Source organism: Temnothorax curvispinosus, unplaced genomic scaffold (assembly GCF_003070985.1).
Source record: "Temnothorax curvispinosus isolate PA1 unplaced genomic scaffold, ASM307098v1 QBEX01015766.1, whole genome shotgun sequence".
Taxonomy (NCBI): Eukaryota; Metazoa; Arthropoda; class Insecta; order Hymenoptera; family Formicidae; genus Temnothorax; species Temnothorax curvispinosus.
The window spans coordinates 292,515-308,924 of record NW_020225546.1 but is presented as its reverse complement, the minus strand read 5'-3'; the positions used below and the strand labels follow the sequence as shown (position 1 = coordinate 308,924).

Here is a 16,410-nt window from a genome sequence, read left to right as displayed (position 1 = left end):
AGCCGATATGGTTAATCCTCCGACATTATGCAGATGATTGACTGCATGCCAGGCGGTAACGGATGCCAGGGTGGTGACATATGCAGTTTACTCTCGTGGCTGTCGACGTCGAAAACAAGAATTACATCTGAGACTGATTACCCTCTCACATTGCGAGCCGATACGTGTAGATTGCCTAAGTACGTTGCATACAAATTTCGAAGATGTATTTTTTTTTTATCGAAGCACAAAAATATCATAGGACTTGATCTTTCAGAATAGCCGCGAAGACATCGGGAGTTATAGTAACGGACTTCACATGCGACAGGTATTCATTTTTTTGCTTATGCATTATTATTTATAATACATTATTTTTTCATTATTACTTATATATAGTGCTCGTTATTATTTAAAATGCTCCATTTTTTTCTTACACGCAAAATAAATATTGTACACACGCATTTCTTTCTTTTGCTATATAATGCACGTCACTTGCCAAGTTGTTGATTATGTCGGCGTTAACAAAGGATGAAAGCCTGCAGGCTGGACACCGCACTGTGTCCAATGCCCCGGTATTCGCGAATAATCGAGTTTGTTTCAGCTTTGTAGACGCAGAGACTGAACTTTTGACGCAGCTCGTTACTCATGGACCCATGGCGGCTGCTGTGAACGCCATATCTTGGCAGCATTATTTAGGCGGCGTAATACAGTGCCAGTGTGATGGTTCGTTCAACAGCTTGAATCATGCGGTGCAGATAGTGGGATACGACACGGCAGCGAGTATACCGCATTATATCATTAAAAATTCGTGGGGACCGTCCTTTGGCGACAAAGGTTACATTTACATTGCGGTCGGCAAAAATTTATGCGGTAAGATCAATGAACAAGCAGCGTGCAATATTTCGCGTTAATTGTATTGAGTGCTTTATTTCTCTTTAACGGATAAACGAATATCTTGTCGTTTGTTTGCAGGTATAGCCAATCAGGTCTCGTCGCTCGAAGTTGGCTAACTAATCAGAATTTTAAATCGTAGCGTTTCCAATTTCTGACGAAATAAATCAAGAAGTATTATGTTAGAAAAAATTGTGTTTTACCTAATGAAACATTTTATTAAGTACAGTGTTAATATTATATGTTTTCCATACCATATGTTATGTCAAAAGTCTACCAAAATACGATCACCTTAATAAAAGACGATCCAAGAAAAAAAGATCTTTCAGAAAGTGAAACAGTGATATCTGCAATTGTTAAAAGTTATACACAGCTATGTGAGCTTTTTATATTATGATCGACACTATAAACAAACGAGACCTTAACTTTTCTTTGGATTATTTTGTCTAATCTATATTTACTAATTAGTAATTAGTAATTTTATTAATTTTAATAATTAATAAATAAAATAATTTTCAAACATTTGAAATTTTAGTTTCTAATCTTAACGCTATCGTAAATTAATGAGAATTATGCGTGCTGTTTTTAGAAATATCTAGTTCCAACGCTAAAAAAATCTTAAAAAGAGCACTCGTCTAACTGTAATATCTAATTAATATCTAATTATATCAGAGTGAATGTATAATACACACTGACTATATTAAAGAAGTAAAACTTATTAGAGTTTTATGAACTTTGCTGTGTGATGCGCTAATTTACGAGCTTTCTAGAGAGTCCGCCAATTCATCTTGATCGTCCGAGTTGCAGTCGTACAAGGCGATTGATAACTTCTTTTTCATTTGCTTCGTCAACGGCGGGATCATATGACGTGGTATCAGGAAGGTCGATAGGTTGAACAAGTCCAGAAAAACTTTGTATCTATCGCTATTCGCCAAGACATAAAACAAGCGAAATTTTTTATTAAAAACATTTGCATTTGCAAAAACTTATCGATAAAGTATTTGCCGTTTTATGAAACGCGATGGATTTCTGACGTAACGTATTGAATGATAATAAATGACAACAGTTATTTAAAATTTAAATGATGACTTCAGTTAAAATTATCGACAAAAAAACGATATGTTATCTTAATGACTTATGACATTACAATGATAATTTGTGCTAATGATGCTTGTGCTCGCGATAAATAAGAAATGTTATTCGTGATATTATTTCCGCTGTCACTGACATATATTTTCAGTAAATAAATTACTTCGTATTAATTAATAATTTCAATTAAGGCTCCTGGGTCGTTCGTTTTACGGCTGTTTATTAACTGTCAAAGAAAAGGCGTATAGACTTAACTTCAACTCGGAGTGTTTTCGAAGTGTGCTGAAGTGATCTGTAGTGTTATTTTAAGCAAATATCTTTTTATTTGGAAATACTACGCAAGAATTCTCAACATTTCTTGTTTCTGACGTCACATCTCATGAGATATCGGGAAAGAGCCCAGAAGCCTTAATTAATAATAAAATAGATAATTTTGTGTTAATAATTTTAATTAATTTTTGCCATTAATTGAAGCAGATAAGTACCTTAATGTGGACTTCAAATATTGATAGCCGGAGGAGCCACCAGTGCCTAATTGTTGAGATCCGATCATTCTTTGTACCATGATAACATGGTTATCTGAAAAGTAAAAGAACATTCTAATGGTTGTATAAACAAATCAGATTACAATATGATGCACACGCGCTTTTCATATAGTAATTATAAATAAATTAACTCTAAATTAAATTAAACTGATAATAATAATTATGTATAGATAGCTATCAGTGAAAAATAAGAGAAACATTCTAACGATTATGTAAACAGCTATATAAGATTATGTTGGACGCATACGCGCATTTTATAGGCAGCAATTATAAATAATTTAAGACTGATAAGTAGTAATTATGTACGTACGAGGGAGTTCCCAAAAGTTTTCGAAATAATTTTTTTTTAATATTTAAAGTGTACTTACAGGCCTGAAACATCAAACCCCTTCGAAATACTTTCCATGTGACTTAATGCAACAATCCCAGCGCCTCTCTCACTTCAGGAAACAATGTCTAAATTCTTCTTCCGGAACACGCGCGGTTAAGGGCTGCCAGCGATTCTTGTTGAATCTTGTTAATGTCAGCAAAACGGCTTCCTTTAAGTTGCTATTTTATTCGTAGAAAAAAAAATTGTTGTCACATGGAGAGGGGATTAAAGTTTCAGACCTGTAAAGTACACTTAAGATATTTTTTAAAAAATAATTTCAGAAACTTTTGGGTACTTCCTCATGTATAATATGTACGTATATAATATAATTGATATATAATAATAATTATGTGCATTTATGTAAATGCACACGTTATAAGAAAATTTTAAAAATATCGTATTTGTTCTCGTGAATATTGTAAGAAAATTGAAAAAAAATTGCTAAATTTTAGTAAAATGTAAACGTATAAATAACAAGATAAATGATTTTTCTTACACCTCCATTTTGTGATTAGAGAGTCGATGTCCATTAACGCCGTGAGGATTTGATGCGGCTGGCTGAATCGTGCTTCATCTCGATACAGGGTGATCATTATTGCTCCCTGAAGAGCAGTGTGTGAAAATCTGCGTTCCCCCCGTGACACGAGACCATTATGAAGCGACTCTTTGAAGATGCTGTCGAAAAGTGCTTTCCGCGAGTGTACATTGGTCAAATGATAATTTTTGACGCATTCTTCTGATATTGTCTGAAAATTTGATAAATTGTTTGAATAGCAAATTGTTTCGAAATTCAAAAATAAACGAAGAAAATAATGTTGCGTATATTTAAACGGATTTCTTTACGCTTCTGTTTTTTGTAACTTTAAACTTTGCAAACTTGATCTTTAATGTTAATTATCTTCATAATCGAGCTTTAAATTTTTCCTAGTGAATGTTTATTATAATATATATATATTTAGAAAGCAAAGTTCTTATTTTTTAATTGTGTTGTCATTATTTCACATTTTTCTAGAGAGAAAGAGAAAGAGAGAGAGAGAGCTCATCGCTGAAATTGTTGAAGAGATACGAATATAACTTAGTTATCTTTACAATATTATGAGTTAAGATTAGTGGCCTCGGGCATACTTACATTTACAGCTTGTTTTTGCTCGGCCAACATCTTCTCCACCGATCGCTTGTACTTTCCCCAGAAATCGAAGTCGTGTGTCTCTAGCCCTGGTGTTCTGCTCAACCAGCTCTGAACCAGAGTACTGAGACTGGGCTCCTCCTCAGATCGCTTGATCGCCTCGATAGCTTTAGGATCTCTCCCGAAGATCTTTAGGTAATTAGATTTGATCCTGAGTTCTCGTTTCACGCCCAGTTTGTTCTCCAGTAGACGGAATTGCAGCGATTGGAAACCCGAGGCCGGACACAATAGGTCTCTAAACGCCATGAAATCCAATGGTATCATTGTTTCCAGAATCGTCACTTGGTCCACCAATAACTGAAGATCGTGATATACATTTGTAAATAATTTTCGGCATTTTGTCAGTTTGTTTAAACAAAAAAAAAAGGAACTGACACGACTAAATTGTGCAAAGATAAATTACATTGTTAAATGTACACAATACTGTTGTTTTCATATTATGCTTTTTATCATGTTAGCTCGATTGTAATCATTAAATTAAATGAGAATTGACAATTTAAATTAAATAAAATAATTAAATTAATAATTTTCATTTTAATAAGAAAAAACAAAAGATAAATTTGCGTCGTAAAATGCGTGATTACAAATCTCGTAACTATGAAAGAACATCTTGAAATGTCCTCATCGATTGTCAGCGTGGCTACATTCGCATTTCTATGGGTGCCGGTGCAAGCAAAGGGTGCGTGAACGACATAATACGTTATTACAATGCGTTGCAAGGTGTATCTGGAAACAAGTATAGCTTTAACTATACTTTTTAGAGGACGTAAGAATGATTTTTCTTGACAAAAATTTGACATTATCTCGCAATTTGTGAATTTTAATTCATTCGTGTATATTGCATAGATTAGATGTCACATTTTACATATCTTCCGAGCGGTATTGTATACCAAAGACAAATTCAATTATTGAAGACAAGTTGCTCGCGCGTGTTACTCGCTTGTAATTCTATTTCGAGACACTCGATATTACGTGCTCGTGCGTATCGAGAATACAGTATCACGGAGAGACGGAGACGTTTTATCGAATCAAAATAAAGAAAGGTACCGACCGCACCTTCTGCGGTATTGAAATAGAGTAACGGGTTTGTTACCTAACGTAACTCTTCTCCGTTCTCCCTTTAATGCACGCACAAGCGCCCGGTATCGCATATCGTCTAGAAATATTATCTTACTGAGCCCCCGCAGGATTCCTGTGTGGTTCCCACAGTCTGTCTTATTTATCACATCGTGCCTAAATCGGGAAAGAAAAATCGTCGCGCGCGTCACGCACTTGATACGCCGATCGTTACGAAATGTTCGATCTAGTTTATCGTAAAGAAGCAAGTTACACAAAGATATCGAAGCATATATTAATACAGCTGTAGCGCTGGGTGTTACGTTCGATGTTTTCGACACATGTAAGAGGATGTAAAAGAAAGTGTCGCGGTAGTAAACAGCTTTGTTTGGCGAGACAGAAAAATTTGATTAAAGGGACACGCAGACTGTGGCGAACTAATCGGCTTGTAATTAAGGGCCGTTCACCTTGCATCACCATCGCCATTATTGTTAAATAAGCGGATTTCTGTCCTGACATTTACAGCGTGTCGCTTTATAATTATATTCTATTATTAGACGACATTACATAAAACCGCATTTCGTATATATAAGAATCTTTCTTGAGAGAATCGCCTTTACGTATAGATACGTCGAACGTACCTTCAGAATAAGCACAATGCGATTCAATCGTTTGAGAATATCCAGGGTTTTCGACTCGTTCAAAACGTGAGAAATTCCATTGCCCCGGGTGGCGGCCGAATGATCGTTAGAAGACCCGTTGGATGCATTGCAATTGTTGGATTCGGAGCTGAAGAGTGCCCTAACGGAGTCGAGCTCGAAAATAATTTGCTTGAACCAAAGCTCGTACGCTGCAACAATTGCGATGCAAATTAGAATAATATAAAAGTTGCAATAAATACCTAACTCATAATTAATAAAATAATTGTCAAAATATAAAGCTATAATGAATATGTACGATGACTCACGAAACTGATTAAATTGTACCATTTGTAAGAAATATGTATATATTTCGATAATCACACTCAAGAAAAATGAAAATAATTTAATGCAAAAAGGTGAGTGTTAAAGAAAAGTCCGAATTTATTTTGCTGTACAGTAATTCTTGGGCCATCGCGACCAAATTTGTCTCTCGCTGTGCTTCTGACTTTTTCGAAAACTCGAGATCCTTTCGTTTATGATTCTTTCTCTCTCCGGATATCGTTTCTTGCCTAAATCGTCGACTCATGTTTGTAATTGTTTCAAATCTATATAGTTCTAGTTATTGACCTCATAATTCTATTTACGAATTGCGTGTTTATAGGAAGCTCGCTTTTCTCGTCGTCCCAACAGTTTCGACATTGTTAGGAATTTCTTTTAAAAATTCGTCAACAAAGGTATTTGTCGTGTAACATCATAGATATTTGTTTGTATGTCAATATTGAGAAATTTCAGCAGTTGTCTTTTTTAAATCAGTTAATCGTAGATTAATTGTGTAATACATTTATAGAATTATTGTAATATATTTGATCAGTTTCATGAGTCGCTGTATGCTATTAATCAAATTATTATTTAAAAAGTTGCAAAACAATTTTAAGATTATATACTTTATTTTTATAACTTTCTTATATTTTTATGTTTTCCATTTACTTTAAGGAACAAACTGACATTTTCTATTTTCTTTTTCTTTAAAACATTATTTAAAATATTGGAAAGAGACCATTTATTAAATCACTGAGCTTTCGCGCTATTGAAACAAAATTCATATAGAACGTAATGAAGAAATAAATAAAGATATTTTGCTGCTTTTTTCAGTGCTTTTGTTGTGGCATAGAAAAAAATTCAATTGCCAGACTATGTATAGAATTAACGTTAATTATTAGTAAGATACCTTGATGAGTGACAATAAAAAGATGCTCGTCGTGAACTGCATTGCCGTGTTCGGCGCTAAGAAGCCTTTGCGCAGATAAGACCTTGTCTAAACACAGATATTCGCTATAGTTCAACGCCGGTCCTTGCCTGAACTCGTCTCGCTGTGCCTGATCGTTTCGATTATCCTCTCTTCAACAGATACGCCATTGATTTTTACGTGATGACATTTCAAATGAAAGAGACACATGACCGGTTACAACGTGATAAAGTCGAATGATGATAAGCTGCTTAATGTAATCTGTTTTGACGAATGTGTCATAAAACGCGCGCTTTCGTCATAACTTTATCATAATTAGTTTAAAAATATAGACTTTTCAATATTATGTGAAAATACTGGATTTGAATTTATTTGATGTTTGTTCTGAAATAGAGCTTTTATTTTAATCGCGTTTTTTTTTTTTACATCGAAAGGCAAAATAAAGTTAAGGAATTACAGAAAAGTTCAAAGTATAACCGTGCTTTTTTCACACACTAAAATATTCGCTATCGTAATCTGTAATTTTCTGTGATAAATAATAATGGAGATGTGTCTTTGCCTTTATGTATCTAAGAGTATTAAAAATTAAAAACGTGAAAAATTACTTACTCAATACCGCTCACTGGGCAAGACATTCCTCAAATGTGTTTCCTCACGTTGATATAAGAAAGTAGATAAAGTAACACTTTGAGATTTCACACGAAATCGATATTTCTTCTCTTCGTTTTAGTGAATGGAGTAATTTCTCGAATTCTCTTTTAATGTAGGTAACAGGTTACAATTTAATTGGAATATCCGATTGAGATTTCTTAAAATTGTCGAGAACCGCATTTGCATGTACGAGAGACCACACGCAACACACGTTGTCGAAGAGGTGGATGCCGCTCGACTAACGCTCGATTCGACCTTTAGAATTTATCTCTGTAATGACAGTATTGTTATTGAAAGAACTTCAGAGCGGAACGCTCTTGCGATAATGATAATTATTTTGTAATAGACAAATTGTTGAACGTTAAGTTAATATTTAGTTCTTCAAAACGGATTATTGGAGTTAAAGACACCTTTAATTATCTTTATATATACGGAAGACATTCCCATTTTTAACAAGCGCGGCCCTGCAAATAATAACGAAAAGACGTTTATTACATAAATTTCATTATTATACAGTTTAAGTATATGAATATTATTAAATAAACGAGAATTACTTCGCACGTTTCTCCACAAGTTACATTAATGTAAATTATTGTTATTAATTATTACATTTGATTAAATTACATATTTTTTGGAAATTTTTTATGGATATGTATGAACAGTTTAATGTATTATATAGTTATTATAGTTAATAATTCTGAATATATAGTGAATAATATATAACGGATAGCATTTTTAATGGCAAATAAAAAGTACACCAATTAAAACGTATAGTTTAAATACAGAACTAGTAACTTTTTAGATAATTATATATATACATTATACATATACGTATATACGTTGTGTATATACATACATAAAATGTACATTATCGTGTGCGAAAAATGCCAGAAGACATATTTTTAAACATAATACAAAAGGTTTTAAATATCCTTTTACTCATTCATATATCTATATATATGTATACATAGATAATTGCATGTACATATAATGTATATACATAAAATTATCATTATACATATTTTATATACATAAAATTATAGATTATGTAGAAAAAAATATCAGACTGGAAAGTTTTAAACATTATTTACAAATATCAAAATAAAAATATAACAAGACAATTTTCGATATTCTTTTTAACAGTCATTATGTAGTTTCAAATTTTTATTTTCAAAATTTTTATGCTAAAATCTTAATTTTAATAATATAGCATATTTTGTTCAGAATGTTATTACAAAAATTCAATTAAATATTATCGACTTGCGAACAAAAGATTGTTTTAAAAGTGAACAATCAAACGCGCGCGAATCGATTCTTAATTTAAGCAGTAATTTATCACAGGTAAGTCTATCGCTGTCAGTAATAACGTCAAACTGTTATCCATTGAACGATTTATTACAAAATTCTGCAATACTGTCTACCGCGAATTTCTTTTTGTCTATCCTGACTCTTCTCTCAAATGGCAGATGTCGCGTCGTGTACGCTTTATTGGTTTAGAGCAGTAAGATTATTAGAAATGGAAATATTCCAAACGTAAGAAGAAAAAGATATAAGATATATGAAGAAATTCTCTCGGTATTTTCATTTTTAATTAAATTAAACGCAATAACGCAACTTTGCATTTATTTTTTATTTATAATAATTATTATAAATAATAAATATAAAATACAACTAACAGTCGTTGAAATATACAGGCTAAAATCTCTCTCTCTCTCTCTCTCTCTCTCTCTCTAATAATTTTTAGATTATCCGATAAAAATTACTTTAAGAATTATGCTTGCAATCACGTAATGGAAAATTACGTTATAGAATTGCAGCCGAATAATAACAAACAATGCCGAGATAAATAAAGTTTATTAATATATAATATAATTATAATATAATTATATAATTATATAAATTATAATATAGTTATATAATAATTATAATGGCCGCGACGATCCTGGATAGCAATAAAATCCGTTCGTGACATTTAATCGTTGACCGGACACGCAGTTTCCCGGAAGTATTGATAACTCCGCATCACTGATTATCATTTTCTTTGCTTCTCTCAGAACATTGCTCCTTTTCATCTATTTTTCGACCACGTGATCTATCGGGCTGACATATAGTACACGTAAGTGAAGATGCTCTACATTACGAAATTCTAAGAAAGGTAGCTATCTAATTTTCTATTCCAAACATATACGATAGACTAATCTCGAATAAAGCAAATAATTTTTAAAAATCTATATATTTAACAATTTTGCGTGAAATTTCTGTATTCAAATGTACTTGAATCGCGGAAGATTTGACAGAAAAAAGAACGAAATGTAATACATGCAGATAAAATGCACACATTGAAGAAAATATTTTTAACGGTGAATAGCATTCTTTGGAAAAAGATATATACTTTGCGAATAAGTTTTATGCTAGAAAGATGTAACTGTATATTTATTTCAAGATTTATTGCAAGATTTCAACAATCCGATCAACATGTCGCATTGCAGTCGTGCGCCGATAGTTGCATTTATATTTAAGTATCTCCCCGATCTACCATCTTGTTTTGCAGACGGTGTCTCCTTAGGTACGGCGGTTGCAAATTACTTGGAGATCTTCAATGATTCTACATGTCACTGCGTATCACTTATTCCGGGGCCGGAAGCTCTGTTCGATAATATCTTCAATGACGTACGACGCTCGTTTACGTAATTGTGTACCATCGAGAAGTGTTTTGATATAATTACCAGGAGTGTGCACGAAGGATATGTTCATCGGACGCGTTTACCGCTAATTTCTGATATTTCGTTTAATGATCGCGGGTCGTTAGATTACATTCTGTATCGCGCAAAGCGCAAGATTGTGAGCGAGCCGACACGCGCGGATATCCGAGCAGAGAGATACGTGCAACTTAATTACCACGATAAATTTAATTATTCCAGTTTCAGATTGGATACTGCCCATCCAGGGCAGTATCCAGAACAATATCGTAATTATCAAATAATCGATTTCACGCTACATCATTTCTATGCATTTTATTCATTTATTTAAATTTTTCCATTTTTATTGACTTTTTTGCGTTCGCAGTATCCGGTAGTTGATCTCGGCCGTAATTAACACAATGTAATACCTCGTATTTTATCCCGGTTTTTCTGTTTAGCGCTCGTTATTACGTTTTCTCTCAAGAAGAAGACGGCGGAGATCTGTTCGTCGCGTGTAACAATTTCCTAACGGGCACAAAAAAACAATGACACACTTTAAACAACAGCTGCGCAAAAATGAATGCAAATATTCGTGCGACAAGTGTAGACGGTACTTAAGAAGCGATATAACTTCTCGATTATATAATTAAGTAAGAGAGATGGTAAAGTAATGTAAGATTGGCTTTTGATAGCTGATGCAAAAACTAAGCTTGTACAGTGTGTGCGAAGAAGAAGATATCGAGACGGAAGCGAGCGTGCTAGAGGTTTAATTACGATTCCAGGCTTGAGATAGCGAGATGTATTCTGCAGCGTTAGTACGTCCACCAAGTATATTCAGTCAATTCTTTTTCCAAGCGGCTATACTCGCGCAATCTACGGAATTTCCGTGGAAAGAGAGCAGCTCGTTCTCTCGCAATCGGGTGCAACGACATAAAATGAAGATAATGCGCCGCCTGATTATTTGCTCGCAGTTTCGTTAGTGTTTGAAAGGTCGAGCCAGTTCATTGAATCGCATACACTCCGTTTTAAGAATTAAGCTAAGAGTCGAGGGAAAAAGAAGTCGCTCGATTTCGCATACTTCTCTCCTATTTCGTCTCTCCTTTTTTTCTCACGATTACGATAACCCACTTTTCACGATCGTTCATTGTATGAATCGCTCATAGCTCCGTTCTTTCCAGTGTTCCATCATCCTCCGAGCGAATAGAAGACTATTTCGAGAAGGAGAGAGTGGGACAGATCGCGCGTGTAACGCGACTTAGGGATGCCGTTCTGTGGGGAACGGAAGGACGAAATGCCGCGCCGGAGTCGCGGATTACGGATTTATGCAATGCCTCCGACGTTAGTCATCTTGGAAGTATCTAATTGCCAACGTGGAGTGTCCGCTAAATTGCGGCCGGAAAAAACATTTCACAACGGATCGGGGGAGTTACCTATCGTTCAAGCCGCGGCGCTCAATATACGACCGTCGCGTTTCCCGGTCGCGTGCCGTGTATTTATTTCGAGCGAATTTTGTCGCGCGCGATCGTATTTCCGTTCCCAATTGCGCTACGTAATCGGCCAAGCGCGAACAATCGATGCCCGCTATCGCGTATCCCAGCCCTATTGATCTGTCTCACGACAAAACTCCCGTTCCGGTGCCCGGTTTAGCTTCGGCAGGAAACTCCCCGTTACGGGACTTGGGGAACTTGAAGTACGGCAGCAATAACAAATATCCATAAATCTGAATATCGCAAGACATTCGGATATCTAATGCGCGTCCTGGAATATTTATTGGGTATCCGTTCTCCTTGGGTGTCTCTTCTTCCTCGTCGTAACTTCTCGCGCCCTCATCCGAGCGAAGTGGCTGCAGTCTCCCGAGGACGGGATATCGCAGAGATTGTGTCGAGGCGGGCGAACCCGGCGTGGCTCGCTTGACAGATTGTCGGGAAATTTAATAAAATCGGTCGCTCGCGAAGGAATAATACTCGCGCCGTAATATATCAACTTGATATCATCAAGCAGACACATCGCAACACACGCGGGCTGCGACCGATCCGCGATCGGTGCAACATCTGACGCCATCGCGGAAGCACGTGAGAAGTCGGCTAATGAGATACCATTCACCGCGACTATTCGTCTTATCCTGGGTAACTCCTCGGTGACCGCGTGCGTGCGAACGCTTATGGAAAGATCTGGGGTGGTGCCGCGTAATATTTCGAGCAAATAAATGACTATTGTCCGTATATAACAATTGTCGAGGTGCATCTCCGTGAAACACCTCCCGTAGGTTTTCCGTTTCTATTTTTTATACAAGGATGGAATGTAAGAAGAACTTCTGCAGCTTTATAGGCGTAATATCATTATCGAATGCCGGTACTCGATAATAACACATTATATACGTAAAAACATATAGTGTTATTATATCAAGACAAATATCGAGTTTATCTATGCTTCTTTTTTTTCTATTTTGTAAATTATGCAGAGAAGTAGGAAGCTAATTAATTTAATAATATCCAGATATTCAATAACAGCTGTAATATAATATAAGGTTGTATAAGACAACATCATATCGGTATTTACAGCAATCAATTTGTTATTATTTGTTATTACTTTATTACATAAAAGCAAAATCTATTTTTAATTACTGATATGTAAATAATGTCTTTTTCATGACGGTTTCAATTTCCGTTTGCTACATAATTATTTTAATAATGAATTCATATTATAATGAGAATTATGTCGAATATTATAATGCGAATAAATTAATTCAGAAGCAGATATTTTACTGTAAAGCGGCTCTATGTAAGTTAATATAAAAAATTTACAAAATTACATATTCTTATGAAAATAAAAGAGTTTCACAAACGTGGGTCTCTCGTGAAATTTGAAATTTCTTTGACACGTCCCATTCTCTTCTGATAGCCAGATTATCATCGACTCGTCAACGATTTATAAAATTATCATTTATTTACATGCAGTGCGTTTTCGAGTTGCACCGCAAACGTTACATCCCTCTCGCGGCCGCTATTGCGACACGATAAATGGTACCTTGATCATCTAGTAAATTATGTTTGCCGTGCTGCCTAATGGTGCCATAATTAACGTTACGCCAATTTACACGTAAACAATTATTGGTTATTATGTAACACGCGCACGTACGCGCGCACGTGAATACGTGATCTTCGCGAATGCGAGTGATCGAGAGAAATCTTATCATTTTCAATTTCTCAATTTCCACCAGGTGGAATGTGATGTCCGATCCGGATTCGCTCTCGCCAGACGGGTTTCCGCCTTTTTGCCCACTTTTTTTCCAATACGCCAGCCCTATTTTTAGATGTACCCTAAAAAAGAGCGGGGGATCCCCTCTCCTTTTCTATTCTTTTCCTCATTCAGCCACAGGTAGTCGGCGTTCTCTATCTACTCATGCGTTATGCGCCGCGGCCCAACATTTCTCTCTCAGCTCTAAAAGTAATATAAAAACTTTATATCTCCCAGAACCATACTGGTTATAATAATTTGACAATTTTCATAGAGAGCAAAAAACTTCCTGGCAATTTTTCAAAGATAACGTTCCATTTAATGGGAGGCTCTCTCATTAAAGAGACCGAGGATATATCAAATTTATTGCGAACGTTTTCAAGTTTCGTGGATTACTTTACAATGACGTACAAACGGTAATGGCGGAAATTTAATCATAAAAAGTGCGTATGCAAAACGACTTCGAGAGATGTAATTTTTCAGCAGAAATCTAAAGGTGAAGTACGTATAGACTTTAAAGAAAATTTTTCATTAAATGCCGCATTTTTATTTCTCGCCGATGTCATTGATTAATTACATCGGGAGTTACGTACCTTGAATTTAAAAAGTCCTTCTTTTTGCGCGCTTTTCTTTTGTCTTCGAGGGTAATAAGTACATGGTGCAGCGGAACTGCACCGATAACGAGCATCCTGTGACAATAACATATACCACTTCTGCGCAGGCAACGTAAAATAATTATTCTTGAAATTGTAAAAACAAGAAAGTAAAAAGGAAGTGTATTGTGTTATTGTCACGAAAAAATCTAAATAATTGTATATCTATATATTTATCATGCTTATAATAACTTCGATGAAAAATATTTCTACAAAATGGTGATTTAATTAACAATGCGCATGTTTGTATAATAGGAACTATACAAAATGACGTGAAATCGGTGAGCCTTCAAACGATCATATTATGCCGCAATGAGATTTCCGTATAATGCATATCACGTATTATGCATATAATTACTGTAATTAATTCAACTTTATTCTGACGATTTAATTAATTATTCATGAGAGCGCTTTGCCTTCTGACAACAAAAATTTCCAAAAGACAGACGTGTAATGTCATTTTATTACATCTCGCGTCTTTTCTGCAGTTTCATTTTAATATTAAATCGATAAGTCGTCGGTTTAAATGCTAAATCATCATCGAATGGCCGCACCGTCGTCATTGTGGAAATCGCTATTACCATATAGTCTTCGAGCAATCAAAAGGTCAGTTGATTGATCCCGCAGTTGGCCTTCACGATTGTTTGATAAATAGATCGCGTTATCGCTTTTGGAGCCAAATATTTCTTCGAAATTTGATCGTCGAACCAATTAGGTTTAATAAACCGTATACACGCTGCGGTACAATTTTAAAAACATGCCGCTAATTCATTCGATTTATTGCGCTGGAGACTCCGATGTACTTATAGATTAAACGAGATAAATTTGATATTGAGAATAATGTCGTTGTGTGGGGGTACTCCATACGAGATCGGAATGTAGAATTCGCCATTTTTCTCACGAGGATTTGCGATTTCTCGCACGATTCCGCGCACGTACCGAGATACGTGTGTTCGGAAAATCACGGCGATATCCATTCGTTTTTCTCCTCTTCGAAATAATTATGTTATTACCGAGATTAGATAAATTTCCGCATGTATGTCATTAAGATTCGACTGGTGTTTTGTAATCAGTGGCCTAAAGAATATCTTTATGTATTCATCAACATATAATCAACGAAATAATTATTACGCATCTACTATTTAGATTAATCAGATTTTCGCAATTATGAAAAATAAAAAATTCTCAGGCTAAGAGGTATCATTGGTTATCAATCAAATCAGTCAATTTTTTTTGCTGTGATTAGAAAAAAAAAATATTATGTGATGAAGGAATCGAATCTTCTTCCATTTTATTGTCTCTAACATCTTCTCTGACTGCTTCGCGCGGACTCAATCGATCGATCAAAGAACGATTCACGATCAGGCGTTCGCACGCTCGCTCACGGGTTCGCTCGTACTCGTCTTATATACAAAGCACGCACACACGCGGCAGACGAGATGGTGTGTGGGACTCCGAAGGTCCACGTGGTCGTGGATCACGGTAGTGGTAACAGTCGTCCCCCGGCCGTCGTTCAAGTGTGCATGAACGTCGGTCATCATCTCCGCCGGCTGCAGCCGCCGCCGCCGCCGCCGCCGCCGAGAGAGGAGAGTAGCTGTGGGAAAAACGCGAAACAAGAAAACAAGCCGGGACAAGTTCGCTTTCGTTCGTGGATCCGTGTGAGTTTTGCGCGCTGACCGCAACGGGCAATTCGCCGGTGCATCTACGGTGCATCCCGCCGCGAAGCGAGTTGTTCTCCAGTCCAGTTCTCCATTATTCGGGGTGTGTGTGCGCGCGCGAGCGCGCGCGAGTCCGCGATGTGCTCCGAAAGGGTTGCCGAACTCCGCGGGGATCGTTGATCGTGATCTGTGCTACGCGACCAATTGTCCGTGATTTATGCAATCTGATCGATCGCGCGGTCCAATAAGGATAAATCATATACGCCGTTGTTTATTTTAGCTTTTTATAGACTTTAACGGAACGTGGAAGCAAGGTGATCAGTTGTTTCAAGGCTGTAAGTATATAACGTATATTTTTCTTTGTCGCGTTTAAGAGAAAAAGAGAGAGAAATGCGGAAATTCACAGCTTTGTGGCATGTAAAGTTATTGAAATTGTCGTTCCTGAAGAGGCCATTATCTTATGCAATGAATTAATTTTTTACCCGACAATTACACAGCGTTTCTTTTTATTGCTACACATCAATCGT

At 35.9% G+C, this 16,410-nt stretch overlaps 3 protein-coding genes across 5 annotated transcripts in view; 2 read left to right on the top strand and 1 right to left on the bottom strand.

The window, feature by feature from the left end:
- The window catches only part of LOC112466028 (cathepsin O-like), a 3,417-nt gene extending 2,375 nt beyond the window's left edge, over nt 1–1,042 (top strand). The window contains exons 4-7 of one of the 2 annotated variants that reach the window (XM_025033889.1): nt 34–179; nt 257–307; nt 581–849; nt 952–1,042. In XM_025033889.1, coding sequence (XP_024889657.1) covers nt 34–179; nt 257–307; nt 581–849; nt 952–989 — 504 coding nt within the window. In that variant the 3' untranslated portion in view covers nt 990–1,042. Of the gene's footprint in view, nt 1–33; nt 180–256; nt 308–580 lie in introns of both variants that reach the window. The other variant, XM_025033887.1, reaches the window with a different exon arrangement.
- A 5-nt stretch (nt 1,043–1,047) lies between these two features.
- LOC112466027 (tryptophan 2,3-dioxygenase) lies at nt 1,048–7,882 on the bottom strand. 2 transcript variants are annotated; one of them, XM_025033885.1, is made up of 7 exons: nt 7,613–7,882; nt 6,986–7,155; nt 5,758–5,966; nt 4,004–4,357; nt 3,371–3,620; nt 2,445–2,538; nt 1,048–1,794 (listed from the first exon to the last, which is right to left on the bottom strand). In XM_025033885.1, exons 1-7 carry the CDS (start codon nt 7,636–7,638, stop codon nt 1,626–1,628), a joined length of 1,272 nt encoding a protein of 423 aa, XP_024889653.1. In that variant the 5' UTR covers nt 7,639–7,882; the 3' UTR covers nt 1,048–1,625. The 2 variants fall into 2 exon arrangements, with proteins under 2 accessions (XP_024889653.1, XP_024889654.1); XM_025033886.1 differs by lacking the exon at nt 1,048–1,794 and having other exon boundaries at nt 2,451–2,538; nt 3,373–3,620.
- Nucleotides 7,883–15,719: 7,837 nt separating this feature from the next.
- The window catches only part of LOC112466034 (ATP-binding cassette sub-family A member 13), a 35,403-nt gene continuing 34,712 nt past the window's right edge, over nt 15,720–16,410 (top strand). The window contains exon 1 of the mRNA XM_025033902.1: nt 15,720–16,218. The gene's annotated coding sequence lies outside the window, so the exon portion shown is untranslated. The remainder of the gene's footprint in view (nt 16,219–16,410) is intronic.